Source organism: Calypte anna, chromosome 10 (genome assembly GCF_003957555.1).
Source record: "Calypte anna isolate BGI_N300 chromosome 10, bCalAnn1_v1.p, whole genome shotgun sequence".
In the NCBI taxonomy this organism is placed as follows: Eukaryota; Metazoa; Chordata; class Aves; order Apodiformes; family Trochilidae; genus Calypte; species Calypte anna.
The window spans coordinates 17,785,439-17,802,153 of record NC_044256.1 but is presented as its reverse complement, the minus strand read 5'-3'; the positions used below and the strand labels follow the sequence as shown (position 1 = coordinate 17,802,153).

At 39.6% G+C, this 16,715-nt stretch overlaps 2 protein-coding genes across 2 annotated transcripts in view; one reads left to right on the top strand and one right to left on the bottom strand.

Annotated features, from left to right (window-relative positions):
- Positions 1 to 295: 295 nt before the first annotated feature.
- Positions 296 to 16,308, bottom strand: PGPEP1L (pyroglutamyl-peptidase I like). The gene is made up of 6 exons (XM_008491727.2): positions 16,227 to 16,308; positions 11,351 to 11,705; positions 8,676 to 8,728; positions 2,178 to 2,294; positions 1,464 to 1,693; positions 296 to 464 (listed from the first exon to the last, which is right to left on the bottom strand). The coding sequence occupies exons 2-6, from the start codon at positions 11,382 to 11,384 to the stop codon at positions 296 to 298; spliced, it is 603 nt and encodes a 200-aa protein (XP_008489949.1). The 5' UTR covers positions 11,385 to 11,705; positions 16,227 to 16,308.
- Positions 15,861 to 16,715, top strand: part of FAM169B (family with sequence similarity 169 member B) — a 37,468-nt gene continuing 36,613 nt past the window's right edge. Inside the window, exon 1 of the mRNA XM_030456915.1 lies at positions 15,861 to 16,101. Coding sequence (XP_030312775.1) covers positions 16,068 to 16,101 — 34 coding nt within the window. The 5' untranslated portion in view covers positions 15,861 to 16,067. The remainder of the gene's footprint in view (positions 16,102 to 16,715) is intronic.

Sequence of the window (16,715 nt, the reverse complement as noted above, 5' to 3'; positions counted from 1 at the left end):
ATCAGAACTAGATTTAAACATTAAACTGTTTTAAGTCCATTTTCATGCCTCCCTAAATCTGAAGCAACTTTATTACTGTTAGCAATACAGATGCCAATAATTTGTTTTTTCTCTCAAGCTTTTTACACCAAAGAGGGATCTAAACAGTTTGGGTTTTGTAAGGCAACTTCAGTGAAAATAACATGGAATACAAAATACTTTATGTAAGGTTTTAAAATTATCTTTGCTTCATTTAAGAGAGGAATTGTGTTCCAAGATACTGTAAATTTTAATTTTTATTTGTGCATGATCCATCCTACTCTCTTTCTTCTCTACACTGTTTTAACATTTCTAAGATAATTGTCTGTAATGCTTTTCCTAGAATGTGGGCTGTTACTGATTTGGATAATGGAGGCACATGGATGAAAGCTGCTCTTCCATTGCCATAATACAGGGAAGTGTAGTAGGTGTAATCACAGATGTACCTGCAATATTCAGAACAAAACAAACCCAGAAAACTGAATTAAGGAACAGTAAACTTACAGTAAATTTAAATATTCTTTATGTAGCCAAACAAGATCTGGTTTATGAAATTATTACAAACCGTATTTGCTTAGTGAGTAAAGGAAATGCTGAAATAAACAAAGTTTGAGAAACAAATGGGCCTTATCTGATGGCTTGGTTTCTCAGACACCCACCCAGAAGGAACTTGGAATAAAATCACAAGACGTGCATTTTTTTCTAGGCTTCTATAAGCTGTGTGAGATGGGAAAGGTAATGCAGCCCACAGGAAACTACAACCCTGCTGTTCTAGTAGATTATTACATCTTTTTGTGCAAGTCATACAATCTCACTGGCTCTGAGGGTTGTTTGGTTTTTTTTTCTCCTATCACCCAACCTCTTAACTTGTAGGTGCAAATCCTGAAGTTAAGGCCAAAATTAGCTTGATTTTTTTTTTTTCAAAAGGAGATAGTTTTCTGTGTTTTCCTTTTGAATGAGGACTAGCTTAACAGAAAACTGCTTCAGCCCTACTGAAAACACATAACAAGGTCACAGACATCATTCTAAAGGTACCTGTAATTGCTCTGTTCTTCAGTGTATATATTTACATTTTGTATCCCTCCCAGTTGGGAAAAATAGATTAAGATCTGCTACTAGTCAGTATTGCTTTCAGACTCTCTTAATAGCTCAGGTTTACTGGAGCTGTTAATCACAGGGTGTGCTGTGTTGAAACTTGTTTCTTTAGGAATTTACAAATCCATGGAAAAATATTTACTAGCTGTAGGTTTGGTTTGTTTTTTTTACATGAAGGCTGCTTTACATAAAATTCAAATTTATAACAATTTCATACTTGTGCCACTCTGAAAACTTTGCTTCAAAGTGATTTTGGTTAGAGGAAAAGTCATTGTAAAGATCCTTCAAGATTAAATGAGCTGATTGAGTTCCTTCTGCCTTAATGTAAGACCCCAAAATGCAATGTTTACCTTCCTGCATCTCTGGAAAAGATTATATCGATTCCTTCCAGTGAAATGTTTTTCCAGAGACTCTTCATATTAATTATAGATTCAATCTTTTCCGGACCATCTAGTATGCAACAGCCACCTTCTGGGTGAAAACCACAAGCATCCATCTCTTGGTAGCCTTTGTTCTTCCCACACTGCTCAAGGATGATGAGTTCTTTGGAGGTGGAAGCCAGCCCAACATGAACAGTAAGCTGTTTTTTCCCACCAGAATGAATAACAGGAAATTAAAAATGAGACCTGTTTTTTAAAAACATGTAATGCAACAGTGCCAAGCATGATGTGGAATATTGGCTTCAAGGTAGGGAGCCTTGCTGTAGCTTTTGCCTGAAGAAAACTTTGATAAGAGATTATAAATGAGAAGAAAACAGTGCTTTAGTGTCTGTTTTGTGTGTCTAGTCATCTCAGAGCTGGGCTACCTTTTTTTGCAATTTATGGTGGATTTTTTTCCTTGTTAAGTGTGTAGTTCTGTTTAAATAGCACAGGGTTAAAACAGCATGCTAATCACTGTCTGCTCCAGATTTCAGTTTGAAACCTTTATCACAGTTTTAATGGTCACTTTCCAGAGCTGTGTGATGTACGTGTTGTGCAATTCTCTTTTGGAGATCTTTTTAAAGCTCCTCTCAGACTAATAGTATTTATGAAGGGGAAAAATTGTGTAACTTACTAATTACTCACCAGTGGCTGAAGAGTTGTCCATATCTTGAAGACTTTCTCCTTTGCTTTTTGGTAAGCCACGGGCAGCTGCATGATCTGGAGATCAATGTCCTTACCAAGGCCTCTCTTGGACAGCTCCTGTGTTTTTAAAAACAAAAAAACAAACAACAAAAACAACCACCACAGACTTGTAAGAGCAAGAGACTTCTCAGAGTGTGATAAAGAAATCAGGTCCAATTGAGAAAACATGAAGTAGCAACGTAGTGTTGTCTTAGCCCATGATACCTAAACACCAATCTGCAGTGGGATTCATTTCTTTTGTGGCAGCTCCCCCTTTATTAGCTGGAGGGGACTAAAATTTGCTGACCAATTTCCTAATGTCCTGCCACGTGAAGCCACTGATGTGCTTCCCAAAGGGATGCACAGTCTCCAAAAGGTGGGAGCAGTTATTACTTGGGGACTGGTCCATAGGGAACCATGAAATACATGATCTCTCAGAAAAGTGCACTTGAAAGCATCTAGATAGGTTTTAATATTGGTAAGAGCTGGTCCTTCTGCTCTGAAGAGACATAAATGAAGGGGGAATTCACATAAGCTGTCCACTCAAGTGATGTGATCTGCTGGCTTGAACTGGTTCAGGTAATCTGTGCTGGAGGTGACTGCCAACATGTAGGAGGTCACATTTAGAATGGGCTTAATTTCTTTTTTTTTCTTGCTGTAGAATATGTTTCCCCAGCAAAAGGGAATGTCACTTACTGGGATGTTGTTTCTCTGTCATTTACAAAGAGCTGAAGTTCCCCATGGGACTTTTCCCCAAAGGAAACAAAAATTACGCCCAGGATTGAGGTGAAAAAAACAAACACCAAAGGCACTCCTCAAAGCAACAGATTGGCCAGATGGTTGGAAGATGGTGTGGAGAACAAACAACATGTGGAAATGACTTGAAATTATTGTCAGTGGAATAGGGCTAACAAGCAAGGCATAAGCCTCCAAGCAGAAGATAGGCTGCTGCAATGGCAGGGTGGAGAATCTGAGGAAAAAAGCCTTGTTTCAGGCAATTAAAATGGTGGTAAAAAATCTCTTTTGAGGAGGGTAAAGATGAAGTTTCTAATGGGGGCTTAGGCAAAAAGTTGGCAGCACAGGTATGTGATTTCCAAGAAACCTGTAACTTTTTATTAAATGTTACTGTCTTCTCAGGCTTTCATTTCTCTCTGAGCATACTTCTGCAGATGGGTTCCACAGTTTTAAGCCATGCTAAGTGGGGAATCTGCCCTTCAACACTGGCTTCCCATATGAACTGTTCCAATTTTCTTGTCAGCGGAAACATTGATTAGCTGTGCTCAATAACTACTTGACACAAGCAAGGAAACAAAGCCTGCAGGGAAGTAAACACATTTGGAGAACAGTGCCAGCCCTTTTTCCTCTGGGCACTGACAGTGTTTGAGAGGCCATTGCATCATCTTGCTGAAGAATGCTGTGCTGTGTCTTAGCTTCCAAAAAAGAAAACCCCAGCTGGTTCACAATTAGCATTTTCTTTCCTAAAGCATCTTTAAACATAAAAATTAATGAGATGCTCCCTTTTTTAACTATAGAGGACTTAAGTACCTATTCTGTGCTTTGGTACAGAATTTGGAGACCCAGAGTGAGTTGTCATGCTCTTCTCCTTTCATGTGCTCTGGGCTGATGTTCTGTTGTCACTGTTTGTCATGCAAGAAACGTGAGAAATACTTCTATGTAGGAAAAAACTGGGTGCTGGCCAATAGCAAAGGGCTGAGCTTTGTGTCAAAGGAAGGCAGCTTACTATGTCCTAAGCAGTTAAAGCATGTTGTCAATAATATGTATTATTTGTTGTCTAACGATCCTAAATGTATACTCTATATGCCATTAGACCAGATGTTGTGCAAGCATGGAACAAACCAAGCAAATAAAAAAGGTTGTTCCCTGTCTCATCCTTAACCAAAACCATTTTTGCATTTAAGGTGAGAGACTGTAGATAGTTAGAGGAGGATGACTGCATCTGGAAATTAGAGTTCAGACTGGTGAGCTGATGGAGGGAACAAGTGCCTGTCTTTCTGTCTTTTGTAGCTGAATTAGCAAAGGAGGATGAGTTTTGGAGGACTCAGTTGTGGCAGAAGTCAAAAAAAAGCATGAAGATTCTTTGTTGGGAAGTTCTTCTAAATAGAAAATTAAATCCAGTGTTATCAGCTGATGACCTTGAGTTGTTGGTGAGTTGCAGTTGTTACACAGCCTTCCCTGAGGAGAGAGAAGTGATTTGTGATTTGTGATTTGCACAGAGTAGTTGAGCTCAGATGTGGTGGCTTTGTGTCACACAGAGTTTTAGAGCATCTTGAACTTTCAGAAAACTCCAGAGTTTACCTGAGTTTTCACTGATTCAGGTTGCAGTGGGCTGCATATGTTGATTTTCTCAGCCTCATTCAAAAAGGCTTTAGCTGGTACAAAAGAAAACCAGAAGGTATCAGTTGACCTATTCAGTCTGCAAGTATATTGTAAACAAAGGCTTTTTGTTTGGTTGGGGTTTTTTTAGGTTGGTTGGTTTGTTTTAATTATCCAGTTACCTTTTTAAAGCTTTAGGGATGTTGGAGAGTTCCAGAAAAGAAATGAAGGAACTAAACAGCAATGTCATCTTGGTTTCATAGGTGCTGAAACTAAACCAGATAGGGAGGGAGACAGAGAGATTAAATAACAAATTTCCAAAGACCACATGGTCAGTGGCAGGATGAAAAACTGCACTGGGAGATCTGATCCTGATCTCCTGATAGCAAACATAGTTCCCAGAAGCAGTTGGAAATGTGACCTGTTCTTTGCACTAACAGTTTAATTACTATGAATGTTGTCACTCAACTTATATTTGTGCCCTATTTACTGGGGACTTTGACCTTGATGGTAGCCTACCCTGACAGGTTATTTAGCTGCCAAGTGCCAGACAGGAGCTTCTGGAGGAGACACAGAAACAGGGTCAGATCAAGGGTTACTAGGTGGGACCATCCATCTGTAATAAGGAATAAATAATGCAGGGGAACTGGGATTCAGAGGGTCCCATGTGGAGCTAAAGAATTAACATGTCATGATAACTCAATGTGACCTGTCAGCAAAAGTGGAGTAAATACCTGGTGGTGATTACCTTTAGAGAGAATGCCCTGCACTTCCAGAGGTAAAGGTGCTGCTCGTGGAGCTTTCGTGCACATTTTAGGAGAGTATTTCAGGTGAATGGAGTTATGAGAACCATGAAAAAAGTTAGTGAGACAGGTTTCTAAAAGAGAAGCTGTCTTTCTAGTGCTAGACAACCATGTTGGGCCACATGACAGTGTCTATAAAAGCTCTGAAGCTTTTCTCAGTGACCCTGAATTGACAGGTTCACCTTTACTTTCAGATCCATTTGACTATCCTTATGCCTGAATACTCAAGGGGTACTTGCTGAGGAATGAGAACTCCGTGGATGAAATGCTGATAAATGCCTTGTGTGTGAGTTGTCTGGTGCTGTGAGGAGAATTTGGGATTGTGCAAAAACCAGGGAACTCCTCACAATCTTGGAAAATTGTATTTTCATATTATAAAAAGGTGATATGGGACAATGAATTGCTGCATAGGATCAATAAATCCAAGAATTCAGGACAAATACTCTTTCTAAACCAGCAGAAGAGAGATTTCAAGATTTTGTCAAATACGAATATTCATCATCCAATTCCTGGGGATTTCAGAAAATGAAAATTGGCTTATTCACCCAAAGGGTTAATTTTTATTTGTAATAGTTAATTTGTAAGATAAACAATACCATACAAGCATTTTTCTGAGTGACCCATGAAAATGCAACTGGTGGAATGGGCTGTGTGTCAGATCCTTCCCACAGCAAGAAAAGGTTCAGGAAAATGGCTGATCCCATGGAAGGTGCACTTGCATAAGATGGAGAGGCAAATAACAGTGATCTTAAGGAAGCAGTTGTGTGTGAGAGCAAATATTGCTCATAAAAGTGAAGCCATTGATCTTTGACAATGACCCCATTCCAAAAAGCCTGAAGGGGAAGGCTGTGCTTTGATAATTAGGACCCTAGGACTCCTGTTACATGTCTTTTTACAGGATTTCAAATGTTTTTGTTGTCAGGAGCCTTCTGGGCTATAAACACTTCATATGTCAGTGTTCCAACATCATTGAGGCTGCTATGGTATCCAGGCTTTTGCTAACCCAATTCATTTTGAGGGCAGTGATTAGGAAAGTTCTGGATAATGGTACAAAGGCTTTAGAGCCTGAGCAATCATGTTCAGTAGCTCTGGTCTTTCTTGAGGAGGAGTCTGAGTGTATTTTTGCTTGGTTCTCAGAAAAGAGACTCAGCAGGAGAGCTTTATGTCACTTCAGTGATCCATGCAGGAGTGCCAAAGCCAAGACAGGATTACTGCCAGATGTAAATACTACATTTTGCTATCTTTAATATATGTGCATAAGCTTCCTGAAGACCATAGGGCTACTCATGTGAACAAGACCAATGGAACAATACCCTGAGATTGCTATTTAGCATGGAGGAGCCTATCAACATTCAAAGTACTTCCAGATTTGCAGCAAATTTCCCTGAATTGTCTGGATTAACCATCTTTGCCAGGGAACAGGAAACCAAAGCAGCATCCCCAGTAGGAATAGAAATTAATTCCATGCAGAGGGTTCACATCAGAGGGAAATGGATTTGTTCTCCTCCATACACAAGGACTGACATCTGTTTCATCAGGGAATGTTGTAGCTTGTTAAGTAACTCCCTGGTGTAGCCAGCACATGGCATTGTTACAGACAACTCATTGGTGTGTTTTTGCTTCAGGCTGTTTTGCTTGCAGATAAAGAACATATTTTATTTTCAACCAGAAGAGGATGATCTTGCACCCAAAATTAGAACCAATAGGAATTGGAGAAAAAAATGAGCCAGGCATTGTTAACTGACAACTCTTTGTGGTTTAGGATACATATCAAGTTGGATTTAAGATAATTTATGGATCTCCTGTGATGACTGGGGTGTGGAAAGGTATCACAGAAGTTTTTTTTGTTTCTTGTTAGCTTACAGGGATAACATCCCTTGTGACTTGAAGGCAATTCTTTCAAACATCAAGTTCCACTCAGTGTTCTTCATCTAACAAAGCTAGAATAGAAAATATCTTTAGGTTGGTGGAGCTTTAGTCTCTGTGAAAATATACCAGTTCAATGTTTTTCAATTGTCCTGTCTTTACTGTTCGTTTTCAAGACAGATCTTCAGTAGCTGTCATCAGAGCTTGTAACATGGTTACAGTCCTGCAGAGTCATCATCTTTCTTTCACTATTAGTACTTTCTTATAATTACTTTTTTCATTTCAGTGTCCAGAACTGAAATATTTATGGGCTTATATTTGTCTCCCTAATAGAACACAGTCCCCTGTTCATTTCACATGTTTTGCTTTCCATTTTTACAGGTATTATCTGTTATTTCAGACCAGTCTCCCAGTTCAGTTTTACTACCCTGGCTGTTCTCTGACTGGTTTTAGATTGCATTGTGTTGATTGTTTAGATTGCATTTCCCCCTTTCTGCCTTGGAATCACTAAGAACTTTTGTGAAAGACCCTCTCAAAGTACCTCTGCTCATAAACACTTGATGAGAATAACTGAATTAACTTTATGAACTTTATGAATAACTGAACTCAAAGCCATTGTCTGCACTAGGGAGAATAAATGAACCTTGCACACAACTTGAATGTGTACCCAGCAAATCTCTGCAGCTCCTACTACTACATGAACACACATACTATGACTTTTTGCACTTCACATTGAGCTAGAGTACTAAAGTACCAAACTAGTAAATGATTTCATCGTAGCAAACATACTCTTACATACAGTGGTTGGGTATTTATTGTGTAAGGCATATCTAAAAAACCCACATCTTTGTTCAGGTCAATTTGTTCTAATCCACATGCTCCATCTTGGACATGTTGTTAGTCCAGGTGTATGGAGGGGAAGGAAATCTAATTGACTTTTTTTTTTTTTTCAATTTCAACTGTAGGCTTCACTGTCACTTGAAAGTAGAGCCAAAGCTGAGCTGTGAAAACAGAACTGGCATTCTTTTAGGTTTGTGTTTCTGAAGTAGGCAATATGAACTGAACAGCCCACACTTGTATGAGAAGGAAGTAGCCTCACACAGACATGATAAAATGAGTTGTGGTGTGAAATGATCTGGTTACTGAAGACAGAGGTAAGTTGGGGCATATGTATTAGTTGTGGAGAAGGCATCTTGGGTAAAAAATAACCTTTTAAATTAATCAAGAATAGTATTTTGAAAATTGCTTAAACAGCACCAAAAAACCCCTTGAAAATAAAATGTTTCACTTCCTAATTATCCTCTTTCTTCCATGTTGGGAGTCTGCTCTGTGAGGCACAATTCTCATTAATGAGGTATGAGAAATAACTTTCTTGGAGGGAATGGAAAGCCTGAAAACACTGTGTATTAGGAACTCAACAAAAGAATACACCTCTTTCCCTTTTTTTTATGCTTACCTTCACTGCTTCCCAGCTAGAATTAACCAGGTATTGTCTAAAGGGACCAAAACCTGTAAAGAAAGAAAGGTGCTTTTAACCTCTGCAACTGTAGATTAAGTGCCTATGTGTATGCACATACACACATTTGTTCTTTATCTTCATATTTTTGGTTATGGAAGTTGAGTTTTTAGATAGGATTTAGCCTTTATAACACTTAAGGGGAAGACTATTTCCATTTTTATGTGCAATGATATGAGAACTAATCCTGCAGTCTTCAGTCATTTCAAGGCTTACATATGAGATAACCTTAACTGAAGCTGGTAAGTGTACTGAAGCCAATAGGACAGATCATGTAAATGATGATTTTGGGAAAGGATCATCAACCACAGCAATACCACTGCTGAAAAATCTGGTGTTAAATACTCCCAGGTCACACTAAACACACCATTCTCATTGCTAAAGCTCATAAAGATATGCATATTTAATGAAAATGTTTGAAAGAGTAAAATTTTATTTCATTGGTAATTCTTTTTAATCCCAAGAAATTAAAACAGAAGTCTTCTTTCAGGGAAAGTTTGCTTTTTATGGTGCTGAGCAAAAGCTCTTCCTTTACTTTTTTTTTCCACACGACAAGAGAGGAGGAAAGGGAAAAGGACTCCTAAGTACTACATATAATTTTATTAATCCTTTTTTGTGAAAAGATTTTTTTAAAAAATAAAAATTAAAAAAACCCAAAACAACTTAGTTTGACCCAGGTGGGTATTTTGTAAGGAAAAAGTTTGATGGAAACCTCCCACTCTCTTACTAATCCCAATGATGGTTCTCAGTTCAGAGTTTTGCCAAGTCTTAGATAATGGGTGGCAGGAAAACAAGCCTGTGAAATGGTTTCAGTGCTATAATTCTTTAAATATTAAAAAAATCCTTAAACGGACACGCAAATACTTGGCAGAATATAACTGCTATTTTGCACAGTGAAAGGTACTTGTATGTGGGGACATTTAAGCCTAAGTGCAGGCTTATGACATCTTAGTTAGTGTTAGACTTAAAGCATTTCTTGATTTTTTAATACTTACTTTGTAACTGCTCCATCTTTTCTCTTTAAAAGACTGATGGTGCTAATAATTCTGACAATGTTTCCCCCAGGTTTATGTTTGTTTCTTTTCTTAGGGGGGGAAAAAAGGGTAAATAGTACTCATTTCACATTAACAGGGCACATTCATTAGTCCTAATTTTTTTTTTTTTTTTTCAGAGGAAAATCCATTTTGGAGCTGTAGTTGCTGTGCCAGTTTGTGTACCTGTGTGTGCAGACCTGTAGGATTACAGTGCAGTCATTAAACAGCTCAGAATGAAATAGATGCATCTCAGTGGTGGCCAGAAGGAACTGCTGCTTAGGATAAAGTGGTTCTGTGGAAAGAAATGACTACACATAAGAGCTTTAATGTACTGAAGTGCCTGCAAGAACTTGGAGAGCTAGCTGGCTGAATATTATTAGGCATGATATAATAAACTTGGCTCACTGGCAGCAGGTTTATATTATGAGCAGGTGAAAATGTGACAGAGGCATGCTGTGATAATCTCTGTAACAGCTTAAGGATGCACCTGTGCCATTAACAGGACACACTAGTCTATAAAAGTATTTGAACAAGGAGGTTTCTGCACAGAAACAGCTATCTAAGGGGAGGAAGAAATTATTAAGGTGCTTAGAAGTGTGCCTGTCAAGGGTATGTGCCATAAATATCATAGGGGAGAACCAGATTGTCAGCCTTTTAAGAGGTCAGCAAATAGCTAATAGTCACATTCAGTTCAACTGCAGTTATGTCTGGAGGAACACAAACTAGTTCTGCTCATCTTGCAGCTATTAAAAAAAAAAAAAAGTGTTTAATTGAAAACAGCAAGATGCAAATCTCTTTGATGTAGCTTTAGCCTCATTCCTATGTCCTCAGATGACCTTCAGTGGAAAATTATCCAGCAACTCATATGTCAAGATATGTGTAATGATTGCCTTTAGATGAGCCAGTGGCAACAAGAGGAGCAGCAAGTAGCAGCATTCCTTGAGAACTTTAACCTTTTAAAGCTCAGAAGTCTCCAGCTGGTGGTTCTGCCACTGTGATTCAGCAGTAGTTATAGCCAGCAAGAGAAACTCCAAATTTGGCCCCTTGTGCTGCATGTTCAGGCATGCTCCTTTAATATATTTAAATTTAATGGTCTAGTTTAGCAGTGATGAGGCAGCATCTCTGGTTTACCTTGCCATGAAACTGAGACCCTGAAACTTGCTCTAATTCTGGACCTAATTCTAATGTGTTGCTCTAATTCTGGACCATGACTATGTGACATTGTGATGCAACCTGATTTTCTTGCTTCAGAGCTCCTTTTGGGCAAGCTTTGTCCAATACTAGCCTGCACTGCCTTGAGCTATGTGGTTTGGATCAGAGAGAATGTCAACAAAGATTAAAACATGGAGAGAATAAACAACAAGCTGAACGGGATGGCAATAAAGAGGGCAGACTGCAGTCTGTTTCCTCTGACATCGATCTGATTTTCATAGGAAGGCTCAGCAGCAAGTTGTTTACCATTTGGAATTGTTAGTATGACCATTTGCTACTAGCTTTCCCTCCAAGGAACTGTTTACAGCAAAGATCAAGCATGTGTGCTTGCCATATCTAGCTAAAAGAATAATAAAATAGAAACCTTACCAGTTACAAGTACAGTGTTGGAATTTGAATCCATGAAATCTATGCTCCAGAAGGTGAAATCTTCTCTTTCAGTTCCAAACTGTGTTATGATTCACGTATGAGTGGCAAACTTCCTCATTTGGGCACTTATTTTTCTTCAAACAGCAACGTGTCTGGATTCACATGGCAGGGATGATTTGTGCTTCATGTAACTTGGCAAGCAAAAATTGTTATGTCTCTGTATTAAAGTAGAACTCAGACTGACTGGGACTGCACCAAACTTTCCTTTCTTCAGGTATGCAATAATATTTAGGAAGAACAGGAAAGGCTTAAGAAACTTTTTGTGAAATATCCAGCAGTATTTTTCATCAGAAACCTGTTTATGTACAAGTAAGGAAAAAAATAATTAGTTTTATTATATCTCTGTGGATAGTATATTTTTAACAAAGTGGTAATTCACTTTAATTGTGAGGAATGACTTAGCTACAAAAATGTATCTGTCAAATTTCAGGTATTTTTAGACTTTTCCTTATCAACTGAAAAAACTCAGGGGTAACTTTGTTGTTCCTCTTCATAGCAGTTACCTGATTTATTAATCTTGATCTTTATCTTATGCTCTTTGTAAGGGTCCAACCACCTTACACTTTTAAAACCTAATACCAACAGGAAAATGTGTGTATTTGCTAAATCAAACATTTACCCAGTAGAATCCTTGAAGAGTCAGTATGTTAAAAAAAAAAAAATCTCACTCTAACTTGCAAGGTCAAAGGAACTCTTTAAGGTGGGTTGTAGCTTGCTGAAACTGGTGAGTTTAATAGTTGGTCTGTCTTCATTAAACTGAAGCATGAGAACTAACAGAGGAGGCCTGAAATCAAAACATATGCACATTGTCACTGCCCAAAACAAAAGCATATGAAAGTTCTCTTGGGAATTTTAACTATGTGGGCAGAGGGTTTTGCTGGGTCTTGTTTTGAGTAGGAAGTGTATGTGTGTGCATGTGAGAGACAGGCAAATATGCTAAGAATAGAAAGCCACTATATAGTCTCAAGAGAGATGGTAATTGTGAGACCTTAAGGAAAAAAAAAGAAATCTCTGAAGGAATCTCTTGGATTGGGTGGTGGCTGAATCAGCTTTGAAGCTATGAGCTGGGTCCATCATTTAAATTTGCCTATGCAGAGACAGAAATTTGTGGATTCTTTTAAATTAAAAGACTGATTCCACCATCCATTTCTTACCCTAATACAACTTACAAAGTTAACTTTTGCAAGCTGCTGAGGCTGAAGTAGCAGCTAATACAGTGAACACAGAACTCTCTGCAGCTTTAAGGCAAAATCTGCCATTGACATTAGTGGCAGTCTAAGATTCTACAGTCTATGTTAATTATGATTTTTTTTGTGTGTGTGTGAACACTTAGTAAAACTCTCCATATGATGCTGAACTGCATGATGACATACCAGGCTTCTCACAGTTATTTCCAATTTGTGCTTTTTTGGGTAGATAGAACCAGCTTTTAGAAAATTCTAACTACAGGGTGCTGTAATGAACAAAGCATATGCAAGGAATAAAGCAAGATTTAAGGTCTATAGGTGCTAAATTAATTTCCTGTATGAGAAATTATTATTCAAGTGTTTAAGTGTTTTGGGATACTATAGCTGCCCTAATATATATCTGTGTATTTGTATATAAAGGGTATTGCTTGAATGCCATAGAATACTAAGTATTTTATTAGATATTCTTGCATATTGTAGATACAACTCTATTATGTTCATGCACTCTGAAACTACTGATCTTATCTGTTTGGACAACTGGCAAAAGGGAGTAAAAATAATACAGAGCAAGGAAGATTATTTCACTAATCCATTATGAAGGTGCTGATAGAAATTTTGGGAGGAGGAAAAAACCCAAGATGCTCACTAATGACTCATCAGTTAAGTATTTTCTTCAATAGCTATGTTTAGTCCCTTTCCATAAGCAGAGGTTTGCTGATTTGGTTGTAAAGATTCTGAGACCTCTCCAGTGCTGTCTAATGTTTGTGCTAATGTGGGAGGAATGCTTGTAGTTTCAATCAGGAATCTGAAATGCACTGAAATTAATTTTTGCACTGATTTAACTGATTGCTTCTGTTCTCAGGCTTTATGTGCCTGGTACTATACTTGGAGGAATACTGCATCTACTTACTGCAGCTGCATAACAAGCAGAAAATAAAGGCTCTGGTAGCTTCAAAAAAGATTAATGATATCTTCTGGTTATGCCCAAGTTCTACTGAGGATTTTATTTAGAAATGAAAGCTTTTCTTTCCTCTAACCTTTTCTCAGCTGAGATTGAAGCTACTCCTGAAACTGTTGTGAAAATATGATTGTAGCTTTAATGTTAGCACTTTCAGGTGTATATGTACCCCTAACAATAGATGTTCAAGTCACTGGGTATTTGAGGTCTGTGCAGACTAAACTCCCCATGCATAATTAAAAAACCAAGCCCTGGGTATCTGAGGGCAAGTCATAGTCACAGCTGACTCAGCTAAACACTTCTTCTTGCAACACACTCATGTGATTGGCATGGCATTCATCTTGAGGTGAAGAAGAAATGGATGAAACTCAGCTATGAAAGCCCTGGTTATCACCTTGAATATTTTTCTGAACAGTTGTCTGATAGACTTAAAAATTATTTGAACTGCTGAGTAAGAGAAAAAGATACCTCCTGCAAATGCATTCTGTTCACACTGCAGAAATGCCAGAACACTGCTCTAATACCTTTTTAGTACTGATGGTACAGGACATGAATATGGCCCTTCATTTAGAAACAGCTCTTAATTTTTATCTCTTTTATTATTACTGACATACAGATTTTTTATTTCTTGTTATTGGCAGACATTGACCAATGTTTTAAACTGTTAAGTGGAAGTGTTTAATATATTCCAATTTTTATCTCAGCTGTTCAAAATTTAATGAGAGGAGGGAGAAATCAAGCTGTTATGCTATTTAACATTAAATTATAATGGGACTTCAAATAGAAATTTCAGGATCTAACACTCTATATTTCTTTTCTATTCTAATAAAAATAAATGATCCACAGGAAAGACTGTAGCTGGTCTTTAAGTAGCTGGAATGCCATGTCACAAAACAGAGAGGAGGCAAACATTTCAGTATAAAGCTCATTGTTCCCTGTGGACCAATGCCTCTTCTATAACAAACTCTAACAAACTCCATAGAAATGGTAAGTGGGAAAATGTAATGACAATTGCACTTACTTTTTTTTTTTTTTTTCTTTTTCTAGGAAGTGTTGTATATGTTATGTTGTTGCCTTATTTATATCCATTATTCTGCAATTGATACCACTGATGTTCACCCAGTGCTTAGCAATAATAGAAAAACTTGAAATTATATAAATATAGCCAAGCTTTTGGGTGGCTGTTATAATCTCAGTTCTAGTCACCTTGCAGCTAAAACTAACTGTCGTGTATGGACAGATTTTTTAAAATGTTGTTTTTAATTGTTTTATGGTAGTTTAATGTAGGGACAAAGTACTTTAGCAGAGGAGCGTGTGGTTCAGGATCAATGGGTTGTTTTTTGTTCCATTTACCATGCACAGAGACTCTATAAGCAGCATACACCTTGTTTATCAGCTTTGAAACCTTGTCTCCAGGTCACAGCAGAGTTCCTGGGTGGTGTTAAGTGCAAAGGTACCTTTGTTTCTGTGCAAATGTTACTTCTGTGTACTTTTCAGGTCTTCTACTTTGATACTTGTATCTGCTGTGTTAGAAATAATTAGAGATCAGACAGCTGCACTATAAAGGCTCCCAGGAGTCAACACCTAGACTTTGATTTCTAATTTTGACAACTCTGTGTTCGTTTTAATCTCTGTACCCCAATTTTACGGTTTGAAATAACAAACATCAGGTCACTCACACAGGTTTTCCAAAAGCCTCTGACAGGGACCACAGCACTACACGGCTGAAGAGTGCTATAAAAATGTCTCTTTTGCGTGAATTTTCCCCTGTCTTCTGCCATTCAGCGTTATAGAGACTGGCATTGGCTCTGTGGTATGTCAATCTGAGCCTTTTAAATTAAGACTTTGGGAGCCGTGTTCTGATTTTTGTCAAGTTCAGGGCCACTTCTGGGCAGGCTCCTGCTGAAGGTACGGCCTTGCCCCGCCAGCCCACAGCCTCCTCTCCTTTCCCTCTTCTTATTCCTCTCCCTCTCTTCTCCCTCTCCTACTTCCTCTCACTTTCCTCTCTCTCTCTTCCTTCGTCCCCATACCCTCTTCCTCTCTCTCCCCTCTCCTTTTTCTCCCTTCCCCCTTCCTCTCCCCCTTTCTCTCTTCTCCCTCTCCTCCTTCCTCTCCCTCTCTTCTCCTCTCTTTCTCCCTCTCCCTCTCCTCCTTTCTCTCCCTCTGCTTCCTTTTTCTCTCCCTCTTCTTCCTTTTTCTCTCCCTCTCTTCCTTTTTCTCTCCCTCTTCTTCCTTTTCCTCTCCTCTCTTCCTTCCTTTCCCTCTCCTCCCTTCTTCTCCCTCTCCTCCTTTCTCTGCTCTCCCTTCCCCGTACTTTTCACCCTCACCTCCTCCGTCCTTTTGTTTCCTCACCACCGCCGTCCCCGCCTTTTCTGTCAGCCCAGTCTCAGCAGCTGCCCCCGCGTCCCGTCCCGCCCCGCCTCCCGGATCCTCCCTCACAGCTGTCCGCCCGGGCCCGGGCCCTGTAGCCACCCAGTCCAGGGGCGGGTCGGAACCCGCCTCGGAGGAAGTGATGGAGGCCGAGGGAGGAGAAAGAGCCGCGGCTGGTAAGAGGGGAAGGAGAGCGCTCGGGAGCTCCCCCGCGGCCTGGCCTCTTTTATCCCCCAATTCCTCCCCCGTCTCTCTCCTCACAGCGGCCATCCCGTTCTCTTCGCTTCCCTCCTGCTCTTACCCTCATGCCGGGCCGGCTGCCCACCCGCAGAGGTTGGATGGCGGTGCCTCTCTGACGCGCCGCCCGCCCGGGCATTCCGGGGCCGCCGCCGGCGCCTGCTGTGAGGAGCCCAGGACGAAATGGCGGGCTCGCCGCCGGCCTTTGCAGAAGCGGTCAAAACGTTGCAAAAACAATCGGACCTTTCCAGAACAAACACACAAACAAACAAAACAACAAACTTTGCTCAGTCGCCTGCGGTGATCACCGGGCTAACCCCGGCTCTTCCTTGTGCTTGAGGGAGAGGGTCCTGTCCTTCAGGGTCAGGCAGAGTAGGCCGCTACAGGGTGCTTCGCCTCCTCCCCCCACCCGCTCTTTTTCTTGTTTTTCCAAGATTACAGGTAATTTTTCCAGGTTTTAGGGTGGTCCAAACTTGTCCTGAAAGAGACAAGGCCTGCCCTGATGATTTGTGTCAGCTGTGGTTCAGCAGGTGATGCTGGTGAGAGGTTCATC

Bases quoted from the DNA above. Each gene is read 5' to 3' on its own strand.
- PGPEP1L (XM_008491727.2), bottom strand. From the start codon at position 11,384: ATGGATTCAAATTCCAACACTGTACTTGTAACTG. The intron at 8,729-11,350 runs GTAAGGTTTCTA...CTTTCTTTACAG, and splicing joins CAACACTGTACTTGTAACTG to GTTTTGGTCCCTTTAGACAA. The intron at 2,295-8,675 runs GTAAGCATAAAA...TTAAAAACACAG, and splicing joins CTAGCTGGGAAGCAGTGAAG to GAGCTGTCCAAGAGAGGCCT.